The 17151-nt window shown below is 40.0% G+C and overlaps 1 protein-coding gene across 51 annotated transcripts in view; it reads left to right on the forward strand.

Annotated features, from left to right (window-relative positions):
* The window catches only part of CAST (calpastatin), a 122934-nt gene that overhangs the window by 72402 nt on the left and 33381 nt on the right, over window positions 1–17151 (forward strand). For all 51 annotated transcript variants that reach the window (XM_021080930.2, XM_085009664.1, XM_021080941.2 and 48 more), the window contains 10 exon segments: window positions 483–566; window positions 4927–4995; window positions 6170–6268; window positions 7760–7840; window positions 8502–8540; window positions 9016–9108; window positions 9248–9340; window positions 10720–10821; window positions 14021–14104; window positions 15107–15154. In XM_021080930.2, the coding sequence (XP_020936589.1) occupies window positions 483–566; window positions 4927–4995; window positions 6170–6268; window positions 7760–7840; window positions 8502–8540; window positions 9016–9108; window positions 9248–9340; window positions 10720–10821; window positions 14021–14104; window positions 15107–15154 (792 nt within the window).

Below are 17151 nucleotides of genomic sequence, written 5' to 3' on the forward strand. Positions count from 1 at the left end.
TTTTTCATTGAGAGTTCTTAGAAGACAAGAACTAGACCTGCTTAGCAATCAATATACCTTGTATCAAAGATGGCACATTTGTGGTCCACCAGTTGTAGCTACATGTGTACTTTGAATTACAGCAGTGAAAATGATTTTTAATTAGCCGTCAACAATGAAGGTCAAAATATATCACAGAAAATTAAGTTTGTAGCTTCTCTTGAAAAATGAGAACATCTGACAACAGTGGGTTCCTGTGGCAACAAATGACTAGAGCCTTTACAATCCGGTACGTGCCTACGTGGCCCACCTCCCCTGTGTGTGTTCCCTGCATGGGCTCTGTAAGCTCTTGAGTCCAGCTTGATGGGACCAGCCCTGCATCATGTTCAGGAGAAGCTATGACCCTTCTCTGGGAGAGACTGGCTCAGTAGTGACATTTGAAATGTATGATCTTGAAAACAGTCACTCAGAGGTACTTAGTTCTGTCAATCTTTTATCCTTAGGCTAAACCACAGGACCCGACCCCCAGTGATGGAAAGCTTTCTGTTACTGGTGTATCTGCAGCATCTGGCAAACCAGCTGAGACGGTAAGCACCCAGAAAAGATGGAACGTGTACATGGGCCATAATGCTCGTCAGGTCTCTTTTATGAGAAACACGCTCAGTGAAGCCTCATTGTACCTGAGTCTGGCTCTGTCTAACCATTCAGTGCTCTGGTGCTGCCACACCCAAACAGCCCATCATTTGCTAAAACTGAATGCTTCATATGTGAAACTTTATGAAGAGGAGCATGCATCTAAAAGGTATAGAGGGAACAAGACACCAAACATTATTTTAAGATTCGTATATTCAGTAGTTACTGAGCACTGCATCGTATAAGGCCTGGTATCAGTACCAACGAAGTTAAAGTGTTAGTTGACGCAGATCCTGCCTTCAAGATTTATGGGTTTGAAATGAAGCACATAAAACCGCCATGAGCATCTGAATAAGCACTACCTTCAGCCTTCAACTTGGGACACTGCTATCTTGAAACTAGTAAGTCAGGTACTGCCATGACACCCACATAAATTGATACAGGAGGTTTTCAGAGGAGCATCTACAAGCCCTCTCAGGACGGAGTATATGTGCCCTGCTGGCCAGTGAGGGGCACCTTTCTGAGGTCTTCTGAAGAGCTACTTCAGATTCCAGCCTGAAAAGGGAACACAAGAAATAGTCTATCATTTCTACCCATAGCAACACAGAGTTAGCGGTCAAAGTTAGTAATCAGTTTGGAAGCCATATCACCCTAGAAATGCTAGTACTTATTTCTCTTGAAGCTACAAGTAACTCACTGAAGAACCTTCAGAAGCTGGGAATGAAAACAGGAAAAAAAAAAAAAAAAGTAGTGTCTATTTTCCTGCTTCTCAAAATGGAAGCAGTATCTCCTTGCAGACCAGATGCTAAGGAAAGCCACAGGATAAAAGTCTGACCTGACTCCCCGAAACATCAGTTTTTCTCAGATTTTGAAAAAGAAAAGTCACATTATTTTTTACAAAAACGAATGCGGATATCCCATGGCCATGATGGCAAAATTCACATAAACTTTTAAATGGAAATACTCAAATTAAAAAACTTATTTTTGTGCTGTATATTAGATTCCAGATATAGGTGATATCATATGGTATTTGCCTTTCTCATTCTGACTTACTTCACTCAGCATGAGAGTCTCTGGTTCCATCCGTGTTGCTGCAAATGGCACTCTTTTGTTCTTTTTATGGCTGGGTAGTTTTCCATCATGTATATACATACCACATCTTCCTAATTGAATCATCTATCAGTGGACATTTGTGCTGTTTCCATGCCTTGGCTCTTGTGAATAGTGCTGCAATGAAAATGCGGGTGCATGTGTCTTTTTTAAGGAAACTTTTGTCTAGATATATGCCCAAGAGTGGGATTGCTGGGTCATATGGTAGGAGCTTGGGGTTAATAGATGCAGACTATTGCCTTTGGAATGGATAGACAATGAGATTCTGCTGTGTGGTCCTGGGACCTATGTTTAGTCACTTACGAGGGAGCATGATAATGTAAGGAAAAAAAATGTATATATTTATGTGTAACTGGGTCACCATGCTGTACAGTAGAAAAAAAAATGTATTGGGGAAATAAAAAAATTTTTAAAAAATGAAATTTTTTTAATTTTTAAAAAATTTAAAAAATTTTAAACTAAAAAATAAAATTTTAATTTAATTTTTTAAATTTAATTTAATTTTGTGCATGCCTCGAGATCCCTGCCCCCACCCCAGGGACTAAGACCAGAAAGACAGTTGAGGCACTGCTCTAGTGTTGATGAGGGATACGTGATGCCGTGGTTTGGAAAATAGATTTAAGTCAGAGGATTAGATCTCTTAGAATATATTTTAAGTTTAATCAAGATTTGAAAATGTATGCCACGTATTATTTAGGCAGGGTTATCAGTGAAATCTCAAGAATAAAATTAGGCGAGATTTATATGGAATTATGCAATGTGTTGACTTATGCTGCGATTTGTGGAAATTCAGTTCACTTTTCTTAGCCTTGGATTTGTCTCTCAGAGAAAAGGACTGATCAGATATGCTTTTTCATTTTAAGTCCCTTGCATGTTTAAGCCCTGTAATCTGTAGTCTGATTCTGCAGGACACTGAGCTTCACACTGGCCCCTCTAGGGATAGGAGAAGCCTGTGTACCTGGGGCTGCATTCAAGGCAGATTAATGCATTCAAGGCAGATGAAAACCCCCGGAGCTTGTGGTTTCAGGAACAGAGGGATTGTGTCTGGTTTAGGGAACCCGAGAGGACCAGCATGGAAGGATAGCTAGGATCAAGGGCTTGCAAACATAACAAGGCAGAAAAAAATATAAAATGTGATCTGGGCATAGAGTGCATTCCAGTGTGAATGGAGCACAGGAGAGGCGAGTGGTGAGACTAAGACCAGAAAGATAGGTCGAGGAGTTGCTATGGAGAAGGCTGAGTGTGTTAATCCACATGACAGTGATTCAACCGGCTGCAAATAGACATTGAAGACGAGAGAACAGGAAATGCACTTGTGTTTTTTTTTTGGCTCCACTGGGGGCATGCGAAAGTTCCCAGGCCAGGGATCAAACTGGAGCCACAGCAGTGATCGTGCTGGATCCTTAACCCACTGATCCACCGGGGATCTCCAAACTGAGACAACAGATGGGGTGATGTTGCAGAAGGATTAAGCAGAAGGATTAAGCGGCCACAGTGGCTGGGATGAGATGGAATAGAGATAAGAAGGTGGGAGGCTTGTCAGGGGCTCTCAGTAGTGCTGGTGAGTCTGAATGAATTTAGACTGAATGAGAACTTGGAGGGAGTGGGAAGTGATGCCGTAGGCGTTGCAGAGGTATTGGGAAATGATCGGCTGCAGTGGGCAAAGGTGAAGTAAAATCTCAGATAACCTGGGGGGCCTCAGCATCTGAATGAACTAGGTGGGTAACCCTAAGATGAGGCAAGGAAGGCACCCCTGCCAGATTTGTGCCAGTACAGGGCCAGCACCTATGAGAGTGAGCACTTCCTTAAGCTGTGCACCTGCGCCCGGTGAGCACCTGACAGCCGGACAGAGGTCAAAAAGAAATTGGTGGGTTGAAAAAGTGATGCCTGCCTTTGGAATTGAAGTGTTTGAGGTGTCCCAAGAAAGATGTGTAGCAGGGAAATCAGGACATGGTTTTGGAGTCCAGGCCAATGGAGAGGGGGAAGCAGGGAGGGAGGGTAGAACAGACATGAATGAATATTTGCACAAGGTTGTAGTTGAATCAAGGAAGTGGAGTCAGTTGCCAAGACCAGGGTTCACCTGGTGGTCCTAACAGTATCTCTAACATAACAATGGCAACCATCTCTTATTTAGCACTTAACTTGCACATCAAATACATACATAGCACTTAACCAAACACTGGCTCTCACACTTTACTAGATGGATTTGTCTAATCCTCACAACCCCCTGTGGTAGGTGCTGTGACTGTCCTGAGGATAGAGTTTCAGAAGGATCAGTGACCTGCTGGAAGCCTTGTGCAGCCAGGGCATCTGGGCAGGTGTGCAAACCTAGACAGCACGAGACCTTCAGTAGTTTCCTATTGTCTTAAACCTGGCGACTTTACCCATTTAGTTCCTGTTGGTCCTGAAAGTGTTTGGCTCCTGACCCTAGAGAATGATTTGCTCAGGACTGCCAGCACAGGCAGAAACAGACACACTGGATGTGTGGCAGGAGGCAAAGCAGAAGAGAGGCTGGAGGTGGCAGAGGACAGAGGGCACAGATGCAAGCATGGATCCAGATGGTTGTGGCTAAGTGAAAGATGAGAATCAGGAGAGGGGTGCTCGCCAAGGTATTCCTCAAAGAGGATTGTATCTGGGTAAGGGCACAGAAATCGTGGATTGGAAAGTTACTGGCAATCATTGATGGAGCAACTGAAGTGGTGCTGGGAGGGACATTCCTTTGGGGAAAATTAAGGAAAGAGTGGGTGATGAGATGCCAAAGCAAGAGGTGTGGAGATCTGGATGTGTGGGGGTAAAGACCAAGAAGTCAAGGGCTAGAAGTAGTGGCTGCTTGTAATAAGAAAGAATTCTCAGGTGTCTTGCAAAGATGGCTGTGTGCCCTGTAAAAAAGAAGCCGAGAGCAGGGAGGGAGAGATGCACAGTCCTAGATTCAAATCTCGGTGCTGTCCTTTACTGTGTGACCTGGGAAAAGTTATTCAACCTCCCTGAATGAGAAGTTTCCACATCACTGACATGAGATGAATATTATTGATGCCATTCTGAAAAAGGATATAATGCATATGACAGTGTCTGGCACAAATCAGATATTCAGTATATGATAAATGTTATTAACAGTATAATGAATTCATTTAAAAATATGTCCTGTTGATGAATTTTTAAAGGTATGTAATAAAGAATTTTTATTTCTTTCTGAATCCCCACCAGAAAAAAGATGATAAATCATTAACATCGTCTGTACCAGCTGAATCCAAATCAAGTAAACCATCAGGAAAGGTATGAAAATAGCAGGGCATTTTTTCATAGATTTATTCAGAGTCTGTATTTATCAGGATCTGATTTCTTGAAGGCAAATAGCAGGAGGTGAGGGTAACTTAAAAGACCTTTTAATGAATCAGTGTTTTAGGTGAATATGACTGGGTTGAAAGTGTGATTTTCTCACATATAATTGTAACATTTTATATTATAGCCCTCTGTTCTGGAAACTCCAGTTAACATCTTGTGGAGTTTATAATTATATGCAAATGTATATTCTTTAATCAGAAGTACTCTCAAGAATGTCAGGCATATCTTCATTCTAAAATTCCCAATTGAATCAGTCTAAAGCTAAAAGGCCCCACATTTTAGCTTTATCACACAATCAGGTGAGTTCCTAAAATTGTAGTGGGAATGTGGTAGTTGCAAAAAAAAGGAAACAATCATTTTTTCAGCTGAGTTAAACAGTAAAGGGTCTTTCTTTGGATTGTTGTTTTCCTCTTTAAATGCAGCTTATTTTTCACAATGAATCATTCTTAACCTTAAGAATAGGATGGAAGCACTCTTTCATCTTTATTTCTGATTTAAGCCCCTACTGACAGAATAAACTGTCACTTTTATAAATTTAACATCCCTTTCAGGGAATTTCAGGAAAGGAAGTAAATAAACCAAAAAATCCACAAAAGAATACGAGGCAATTCATTTTTGAAATATATTCTATTTGGAAGTGGTGCCAAATAGAGATTTTGTTGGGATTCTTTATACACACACACGCACACATATATGTATGGAATATATGAAAACGACTGATAAGCAAAAAATACCAAACATTTCCCCTCTTGCATATAGCAACATGATCATAATTCTCTGTATTTTGTTTTTTTCTTTTTTTTTTTACTGTTAGTACAGTGGTTGGCAGCTGTAATGAACTTTATACTTGTTCATATAAGTTAATGCCTTTAGACTTACTGAAATTCTAACCCAGATATGGCTTTCTAGCTTGCCAACCTAGAGTCTGTCCTCTGGGACTTTAAATATTAAGTTCTATTAAAGACCAGATTTTAACCATTTTGATAATTGAAGAACTTCTGGTGTTTGGTGTTTTTCTACGTAGAATATTTTTTTAGTAGTTAAAATCCAAAGGGAAATATGTATCACAAATAACATTTAAATACCTGCTCTCTTTCTTTTCCAGTCAGATATGGATGCTGCTTTGGATGACTTAATAGACACTTTAGGAGGACCTGAAGAAACTGAGGAAGATAATACAACATATACTGGACCTGAAGTTTTGGTATGTGACCTTGATGTCTGTAAAGATGGATACTTAGCTAATAGGTCACAGTCATGACATATGAAAGAATACGTAGTGTTCTGTCACTTGCAACGAAACGTGATCATGTCAGTGTCAGTAGTAGCAACTGCAAATTAGTGTTGGGGATGGAAACTGGCCTATGGTAGCTCTGTGATTCCATTGATTTGATCAGCAAACACTGATTGTCTCTGCTGAGAGGAGCTGGAATACAGCCTGTTGGATCATGAAAAGTTAGATTCTATCTTTGAGGTTTAAATCTAAAGGACTTGAACTTACTTTGATTCACAGATATTTCCATCCTCTGACTTGAACTCATTTTGATTTTTAGATATTTACCATCCTCAGTTCATACCTAAATAGCAAGATAATCCTGTGTTCCTTGGTATTTAAGAAAAAGGCATTCCATAGACTATAAGAAAATATTGCAACAGATCTAACAAAGGATTTGTTTCTAGAATTTATGAAGAGTTTTAAAAAATAAGAAAAATAGAACCCAGTAGAAAATTAGGAGAAAATTTGATTGGCCAGTAGACACAGGAAAGTCTCCCTAAGAACTGGAAAATGATAGAAAAACAGAGAGCCATACCACTTCACACTCCTGATGGGCAGAACTGTAAAATTCTGACAGCTGGCCTAGAGCCTGGGGCTGTCACTGGAAGATGTTTGTAGTCTTTACCCAGCATCTCCATGTCCCGGGGTGAGCCTTGCCCAGGTGTATAAAGAATTCTAAGAACAGGTGAAACATTTGGAAATGATTTTGTTCAACAGGAGATAGGATGATATAGTGGCATCCTTTTGGTGGTTAAAATGGGGTATTTATGTATCAACATGGATACATTACAAAACATAATTTTGAATAAAAATTATACACTATGCAATGATATATAGAATTTGATACCATTTATATACCACTTGAAAATGGGCAAAATAATGATATTTTTTATTTATAAATACCTGCCTATGGAATACTTGTTTTAAAATAGATTTCACTTTACATGGATGGATATGATAAACTTCAGGGTAGTGGCTATCTCTGGAAAACAGAAAGAGGAATTTGGAAAGTACTAAAAAAAAAAAGAGGCATTGCTCCATCTGATTTTTTTTTTCTTATAATTACATAGGAAGTAACTAGATCTTTTGAGTTGTATAGAAATTATTAACTGATCTTTTAAAGGTAGAGAAATATTAAATAATGAAAACTATTTTAAAATAAAATGTGTTTTATATGAGAATCGAATTTAATATACTGGTTTGAATATTTTATAGTATCATTTATGGGTTAAGCCAATTACATATGGGCAAGTATTTGTGGAAACTTAGACTTTCAGAGTTGTGTAAAATACTGGCTTCTAAGTGATTTATACTTCATCTCAATAGATCCATAAAATTAATAATGGAATAGTGCTTTGATTTCATAATATGCATATAACATTCTCAACTAATATCCCAATGTGTATAATTTTCTTCTAGGATCCAATGAGTTCTACCTATATAGAGGAATTGGGTAAAAGAGAAGTCACACTTCCTCCAAAATATAGGGAATTGTTGGATGTAAGTTAAATAATTGTTCATTTATAGTTTACTGTTTCTTTTCTGGAATTATAATTTTAACACATCAATATATTGAGTGTTTTAAATTTAGAAATTATAATGGACTTATGATACTATCATTACTCTGAAGCTCACCACGTTAGTTTGGTGGGGCTGCCATAACAAACTACCAGAGCCAGGATGGCTTAAACAACAGAAACATACCATCTCACAGTTCTGTGGGCTAGAAGACTGGCCTCAAGTTGTGGGCAGGCTTGGTTCCTTCTGAAGACCAGGTGAGAGGAGATACCTATTCCAGGCCTCTCTCCTGGGTCTTGTAGGTTGCTGTGTGTGGAGTCACTCCCCATCTCCTTTCTATGAGTTACACATCTGCATGTCATCTTTTCTCTACGTGTACCTCTAGGTCATTTCCCCCTTTTATAGGAACACAGGCCCATATTGATTGAAGGCCCATCCTAATGTCCTCATTGACCCTTGATTACCTCTTTAAAAGCCCTGGCTTCAGATAGAGTCACATTCTGAAGTATTAGAGGGTAAGACTTGAGCATAGGAATTTGGGAAAGACACTATGCAACCTACAGCAATCACTGAGCTCTACATTTTGTGGATCATAAGCATTAGTTGTGCCTTCTCAGCCTCCTCAAATTAATATTTGTTTCAGAAAAAAGAAGGGATCCCAGTGCCTCCTCCAGACACTTCGGTGAGTTTACATAGATGTCCTCCAATATCAGAGTTAACATTTTTATGTCTTTGGTTGGGGGGAGTGTGTTATCAATTCTGTGTATTGAGATTATGACTAAATCTCTAAATCAGATGCATTTTCCATCTGATCAGAGAAAAGGGGTGCGCATGGGGTTTGGCAATGCCTTTTCATTTCCCTTGTAAGTTTTTTGTTGGGAAGAAGAAAATTTTAGGCTAAAATAAATGTTAATAAAAATAGGATGAGACTGTCCTAGCATGTAATATGAGAAAAAAAACAGAAAAGTAATATTTATTGAGCACTCAATTCCTTCCCAAACAGAGGCTTTTGTCTGTATTACTAAACATCTCATTTGCTAGTAAAGGAATTGCCATAGCATGTTCTTTGTTTGCTGGGTTTATAATTGGATCTGTTACTTGAATCATTTCCACATGTGATTGCCCCATGTTACCTGTCATGCTGCCTGTTTCTTTAGAAACCCCTGGGGCCCGATGATGCCATTGATGCCTTGTCATTAGACTTGACCTGCAGTTCTCCTACAGCTGATGGGAAGAAAACCGAGAAAGAGGTATTGTTTTTAATATAATGAAGGAAACTTGTTAGAAACCATCTCAAACTTGAAGACACCTTTTTAGTTCTGGTTATCACAATTTGATTCATACATTCCCTTCATCTCTAAGTCAAAGCTTTTTTATTTTGTTTTTCAGAAATCTACTGGAGAGGTTTTGAAAGCTCAGTCTGTTGGGGTAATCAAAAGCGCTGCTGCTCCACCCCACGAGAAAAAAAGAAGGGTGGAAGAGGTATAAATCATTACTTCTTTGCAACGAAGCATGGTCCGCCTGACAGCAGATGCTTTCCTGAGGCTTATGGAACTGATTCGGGAGAAGTCCGATTGTGCATCACACTTGATGAGTGTCTTTGCGCTCCTGGTCCTGTGTGGAGTAGTGAAACCAGTCAGGGTTCACTCGGTCATCTCCAGGCAGGCCTTCTCTTTCTGCAAATGCTTGTGGGTGATTTCAGCACACTTGCCTTGATTGTGGAGTAAGACTATCTCAAGATTCTACTGCTCAGAAGGGCAGGACCCCAGAGCAGCTGCACTCTTGCTTGGGGCATCAAATCTTCAACTTTCCTAAAGCATTTGAGCCCTGTGAATCACGAGGGGGCATTGTAGCTGCTTCTGTCCACTTCTCTTAGGCAGTCAGCTCTGCCTTGATCCTCGTGGATCCCAAAAGGTGACTCGGGGGGAAAAAAATAAAAGGAATGCCCTTCATGTGGCTCAGCAGTAACAAATTTGGCTAGTATGCATGAGAACACAAGTTTGATCCCTGGCCACTCAGTGGGTTAAGGATCTTGTATGAGCTGTGGCGTACGTCACAGAAGCAGCTCAGACCTGGCTTTGCTGTGGCTGGGGTGTAGGCTGGCAGCCTTAGCTCCAATTCAACCCCTGGCCTGGGAACTTCCAAATGCCTTGGGTGCGGCCCTAAAAAGACCAAAAAAAAAAGGGGGGGCTGTGGGGGGTGACTCTGGGCTGGATGAGAAACCATGCCCCACCTGCAGATAATGTAAGCAGCAGTTTCTGTTGGTGCTGCTCTGCCTCTCTCTCCTGGCGTGGACAGTTTGTTTTTTATCTGGCTGGGGGAGCAGTGAGAGCACCACACCCCTGAGAGCGGGAGTTCCTACAGCCCTCAGCCAATGTGTCTTTGGAGAAGGCGGCAGTGGGGCCCACTTCAGACACTTCAGAGCTCTCTGCTTCCTGGGCTTCCTGTTGTGCTGAAGGACAGGGCTGTCTGAAGCCATTTTTTAGGGACACGTTTTTAGAAAAAGAGAAACAGGATAGTGAAAGTTTACTTCTTGTAGCTTTTCTTTTTATATGAGTGTTTTATAATAAAGTTATTATTATAGTTACACTTCTAGCTTGCTAAATAAGAGGCAAAGTGTGCCCCTGAGAGCACTGTTACTATAGAAACGGGTCTGTCCTAGCCACAATTTTCATTCACTGGTAAGTTCTTTTTTCTTTCTCTCTTTTGCAAGGTTTCAAATAAAATTGCCTTTGTAAAGTCTTTCCCCAGTCCACAGTTCATTCTTAGAGATTTAAAATTTGAATTTCACAAAGAGGTGAGCGGATTGTTTGGGCTGAGGATATGTTTTCTCTTTGAATTTACAAAATTTATTTTTGCAGGACACGATGAGTGATCAAGCACTGGAGGCTTTGTCAGCTTCCCTGGGCAGCCGGAAGTCAGAACCCGAGCTTGACCTCAGCTCCATTAAGGAAATTGATGAGGTACTGACCTTGGAGTTCATGTACAAAGCCTGTTAGACTGCAGGTTGCAAGGTGACAAAACCAAAGGCATCATACATGTGTGGAATTCTTGCACCATTTTAATTTTATCAGAGATTTAAAGAGAATTGTTCTTGGTTCTGCCTTACTTTCTGCTAGTTAATTTAGCTATTTATTTCTGGGGAGTTAGCAAACCAGGAAGGATATTTGAGTGTTTATCGTATAAACCATCTAGAATTTTATTAATATTTAAAAGCAACACTAATCTCCCTTGCCAATTATTAAGACACCAGACTAAACAAGATAACATAGAGGCAGTGGCCTCATGGGAAGCAGGTTTGTCTGCTCTGATGAAATTTGGAAATTTGTATTTTCAGAAGGGTTCCAGGTGCTTTTCTTTCTTTTCTTTCTTTATAAGGAGAGAGGAATGTGGTTGCAGATAGGGTGGGAGATTATTTTATAGCTATGGGGAAAACTGTTGAAAACTGGTCTCAAATTAAAGTCAAGCAACAATTACTTTATAACTGGAGTTGCTATATGTTTATAGAGTATGGTAGTGGGGAGTGTTTATCTTATGACATGCCAAGACCTTACAGCCTTCTGAGCCAAAGCAAGCTTGTATTTGGTGAAAAGAAGTTTTCAGATTAAATTAACATTTAAAGAATTGCTCAATTGAGTCCTGGGCCAGGTGGTGAGTGGTGGTGCCAGGCAGAGCCGGGAGAGCAGAGAGCTGCCCCAGGGGGCACTCTTGGGAGGCTTTGTGGTGGAGGGACCCTCAGGAGCACCAGTCTGTCAGCTCAGGGCAGGAGCTGGCCATTGTCGCTGTCACAATGCTGCTGCCTCTGCTGTCACTTCCTGTTCTGAGTCACTGGGGAAGTTGAGTCTCGGTGACTCCTAGCAACTCCCTGAGTCTGGGACCGTCCTGGTCCGACATGGGCCAGTTTCTCTCTTCGACTTTCTTTGAGGGCTCGCCTGGCACAGTGTGGCAGGACACGCTTTACGAAGGCGAACACAAGGGAGCAGGGGAAGTGGTCCTTGTCCTCCAGGACCAAGTAATGTATTGTAATGTATCGGGAGGAGGGGAAACTTTAGTTACTACACAATGCGAGGCGCACAATGTCTCAAGGAAAAGGGTGCTCCTGGCAGGACCTCAGGGGTCCACACCCAAGGGCTGTGTGGCAGCCACCCAGCCAATGGCGCTTCTGCCTCAGGCTATTTCTAGAGAATTAGGGTGGTTTAATAAGATGGTAATTTGGGAGGGGCAAGTATAAACAAATCGCAAAACAAAAAGACTCGTAGATTGACTAAAATCTTACATTATTTATTAAGCAGTTTGGATTTAGGGATGCATATCAGTGTATTAAATTTCCTCTAGAAAATTGGCCAACTCCTAAAATTTGAGCAAAAAAGAACTTTTCTGCTCCTTCCACGAGTTTCTACTTTTCCACTCATTTCCACTAGTTTAATTATCTAAAATGTATAAAGAAGATCTTCCAATCCCTTGGGACCTTAAGCTGAATTTTCAGTATCTGTTGAATTCACTCTTCCTGGATGGTCTGATGTGATGGCTCATATAGTCAGTGAGAGGCTGTAGGAGTCCATGGCTACTCCAGCATGCTCTGCACCAGATAATGCTTCAGAAAAGAGGTCCATGCCTGGTTGTCATTGTTATAATGTATCATAATGTAAGATATTTATTCTGTAGTGATACCTCCTTATTCATCTCCCCTAGTCTGGTATTGTTTCAATTCAGGGGATGTTTGTTTTCACTTGCTACTAAATAGAAACCACAGCATTTAAGGAATGTAAAGATAAAAGAGGAATAGAAAAGATCTAACTGTGCATGTGTGGCTCTCACTGACCACAAGTCCAAGTGAAGAGAACAGTCCTATACAGGTGACCCTTTCATAAAGACTGTTTATAGCTGGAGACCTCACAAATCCCTGAATTGAGGAGTGCCAGTATATCATAGGACTTCCTCTATATCCTGCAGAGGAATATAACCAGAATTTTTTTTTTTTTTAAATCTCTTCATCCCTTAATGATAATTATCTTTCTATAGAACAATAAAATTATAACTCCAAAGCCTAGAAGAGTATTTGGCTTATTAAAACGATTCAGGAGTTCCTGCTGTGGCACAGTGGGTTAAGAATCTGACTGTAGCAGCTCAGGTCATTGCAGAGGCATGAGTTCAATCCCCAGCCCAGCACATTGCCTTAAAAAATCCAGCATTGCCGCAGCTGTGGTGTAGGTTGCCGCTGTGACTTGGATTGAGTCCCTAGTCCAGGAGCTTCCATATGCCATGGGTGTGGCCATGAAAAAAGTGTTCAATACACATTTTAAAATTAACCAATCAACTAAGCATTCAGTGGAGAACCATAGTCTTAGGCTGAGATTTAGATGGCAGTGATAGAGTGAGCTGAAATCAGCTAAGTACTTACCTCCACACATTCTTTTGTGCCAGGAGTTCCTTGATTTGTGATTTAAATCCTTGCCTCGATATAGGTACAAATTATTAAGCTCCATGGAACTTTGCATTACGCAGCAGTAGTTTAAAATATAAACGTTATATCCTAGAAGCCAGAGATCTGCTATGGACCTGCGCTTTTATTTCTTCTGCGTTTGGTTGTTCATGATTCAGTAGTCCACTGACATCTTGGTGTTACCAAAGGGAGTTCTTTTAAAAGAAGTAAAACCACTTATCTGTGGATCAAGCCAAGATTGGCGATGGGCTGCTTCACGCTTTTCTGAATTGTTTTGGACATTCATGAGAATTGGTTGTTTTTTTCCCCCTTAAATAACGGCATCATTGAGTAAGACTGCTGTCTTTAAAGCAATTGCAACTAACTTGTGCACTGTGTTTAACTTTCTTCAAAGGGTATTTTATTTACTTTTCTTTGGTGATCTTATAAATGAGTGAGCTAGATAAGGATTCTTAATAGCCCCATTTTGCTGCTGAAGGAACCAAGCCAAAGAAGGTCTTAAGTGGTTTCCCAGGGTGATAGAGACCAGGCAGGGGCACCTCCCCAGGACTCCTGGCTGTGTTGTTTTCTCTGTCACCCTTCACTGCCTTCCTCCTAGCTGCTCACAAGGCGCCTTGATCTGATTTGGTCTTCTCTAGGACACTCAGGGGGTATGCAGAGTGATGTCTTATTTTACATGTGTTATCCAAATGTGTTTTTTTTTCCTCCTCTTTCATCAGGCAAAAGCCAAAGAAGAGAAACTAAAGAAGTGTGGTGAAGATGACGAAACGGTCCCGCCAGAGTATAGATTGAAACCAGCCATGGTACGTTGTCAGCTACGATGCATGACAGCAGCTCAGTCTGCTGCCTTCACATTACGTTTTGTCCTGTCTGTCCCATGATGCTTAAGGACATGTCTGTCCTAGTTCAGATATTAACTCTGAAAACCCTGAACCCTTTATTCTGTGTCCTCTGTAGTGGGACACTTCAAAAGAGGGCTTTCTAAGTAGTGACGATGTGGTCATTAATTCAAGTGTTTCATCTGTTAACCATGCTTGATACAGATCTTTAACTTTAAAGGACAAATTTGGGAATCATATTTTCTCTATCAGCCATATGAATAGAAGCATATAGATCTTCTAAGTGATAGATAAATATACAGTGATTTACCAGCATCCTCAGTGAAAGGTGGTTTTGTCATTACTGGTTTTGGTTTGATGTGAGGATGGTGGACTTATTCCTGTAATTATATTTATAGTTAAGCTTTGAAATAATGCACATAAACAAATGATGGAAAATAGTTGTGATGCTTATGGATGCAAAGTTTCTCATTTTATAGGAACATTCTAAATTGTGAGTATCCAAAAAGCTAAAACAGTTTTATAGAAATGAGACCTACAGAAACTAAAGCAGTTTTACAAAAATGAGACCTACCAAAAAGCTAAAACTGTTTTATAGGAAAGAGATCTACCTCTTCACCCTGAATTGGAAAATGGAAACTTTTTTTTTTGTCTTTCATTGATGTCACTGCATCTTTCTTGCCAAAGAACTTTTTTAAAAATTCTGTTTCCCTGTCCCAAAAGATGGAAATTTCTTTTAAAGAAAAGTAATTGCATTATATTTAATAGCATTTAGTCTCTTGATTTTTCCAGTTCAACTCATTCTTCTGATACTTTATTAAAAATTAATTTGAAACAAACTCATTCAGGTACATGGGAAAAAATAATATCTCCTCTTATATCCTGGAATTCCTAAAACAAACTTAATGGGATAAGAAAGAAAAATTTTCTATTTCGTTTTAAGTGAATTTTCAATTTCGTTTACAGGATAAAGATGGAAAACCACTCTTGCCAGAGGCTGAAGAAAAACCCAAGGTTAGGATAAGGTTTTTTTTTTCTGATACTTAAAAAACAATAGAACTATAAGGTATAAATTGAGACAATATTGGCAGAGACTTGCATGCCAGCCTAGTATTAAGAAGAGAGGAACTTCTGAGAGCAACACTTGGATTCTATTTCTGACTCCTTTTTACATATTTTCCTGACTATTTGCCTCATGAATTATCCCTACATGGTTACAAGTTTCTAGGTAATGTTTATTGAATATTAGGAGCTGATGTCAGGAGGGTCCTTAAATTAGGTTTTTAGCACTTGGTTTGATCCCAATCACAGCACCAAAAGCTCTAATGATTCTGTACTGCCTTTATGTAATATGATGTTAACCAGCATAGTTACCTGTCAGGATGACACTAAGCAGCTATATTCAGTAGTCACTTACTGTGTGCCTGACACTGTGCTAAATGGTGTTCGTGTGCTACCGTTTTGAGTCCTTGCTGAATGAGGAGGGCACTACTATTACTCCCATTTTATAGATAAGGCAATTGAGACTTGAGTTCTGTTAATAACCCAAAGTCATACAGCCAGCGAGTTGCAAGGCCAGGAGTCAAAACTAGTCTGTTCAGCTTTGGGGTACAGCTTCTGGAGTACTTAACGTTTCATCATATATTAGGGTCTGTAGAGATTTTGACTATTTACAGGAAGCCACTAAGTTCATTTCACCCAAAGAAATCAGGGATAGCAGAACTTTCCTGCCAAGATACCATGTAGTCAGAAGAAAGGAATATGGGATCCTTGTTTCCTCTGACTTATTCATGAGGGAAGTCATTAGGAAGTAGAAAAATCAATCACATAAGAAAAAATTGTAATACAGGTCTCCATTGGAATGAGTGGGCAATTTTTTTTTTTTTTTTTGCTCTTTTTGCCTTTTCTTGAGCCACTCCAGCGGCATATGGAGGTTCCCAGGCTAGGGGTCTAATTGGAGCTGTAGCTGCCAGCCTACGCCAGAACCACAGCAACTCGGGATCCGAGCCACGTCTGCAACCTACACCACAGCTCACAGCAACGCCGGATCATCAACCCACTGAGCAAGGGCAGGGATCAAACCCGCAATCTCATGGTTCCTAGTCGGATTCATTAGCCACTACGCCACGACGGGAACTCCCAGTGCAATTTTATTTGAGCAAAATTACTGTGAAATTGAAGAATCAGAAAACCTTTCAACTAAATAAATCATTAATGTTTTTGTGGTGCTGAGGTGTTTGGTATTCCTTATTTGTTGCATGACATTTTTTTTCCTTTTTTTAAAGTGTTATTAAAGTGCAGTTGATTTACAGTGATAATTTCCACTGTTCAGCAAAGTGATTCAGTTACACATAGACACATATCCATTCTTTTACAGATTCTTTTCTCATCTAGGTTACCACAGAATATTGGGTAGAGTTCCCTGTGCTATACAGCAGGTCCCCATTGACCATCTGTTTCATATACAAGAGTGTGCATATGCCAGGCCCAATCCCCTGATCCATTCTTCCCCACCACCTGTCCCTTTTGGTAAACCATAAGTTTGTTTGCAAAGACTGAATCTGTTTCTGTTTTGTAGATAACTTTGTTCGTATCCATTTTTTAGATTCCACATGTAAGTGATAACATGAGATGTTTGTCTTTCATTGTCTGACTTGACCTAGTATTGATGATGGTCCGTACATCTTGCTGCAAATGGCATTATTTCTTTTTTTTTGGTGGCTGAGTAATATTCCATTGTATAATGTACCACATCTTCTTTATACACTCCTGTGTTAATAGACATTTAGGTTGCTTTCATGTCTTGGCTATTGTAAACAGTGCTACAGTGAACATCGGGGTGCCTGTTTCTTTTTGAATTATGGTTTTCTCCAGATAGATGCCCAGAAGTGGGATTGCTGGATCATATTGTAGTTCTATTTTTATTTATTTATTTAATTAATTTATTTTTTAAGATTTTGATTTTTTTTTTCCTATTACAGTTGAGTTACAATGATAGTTCTATTTTTAAT

This window comes from Sus scrofa, chromosome 2 (genome assembly GCF_054392235.1).
Source record: "Sus scrofa isolate SSC_HxYL_T2T_F1_AM1 chromosome 2, Sscrofa_HxYL_maternal_Yorkshire_Landrace_v2.0, whole genome shotgun sequence".
NCBI classification, from domain to species: domain Eukaryota; kingdom Metazoa; phylum Chordata; class Mammalia; order Artiodactyla; family Suidae; genus Sus; species Sus scrofa.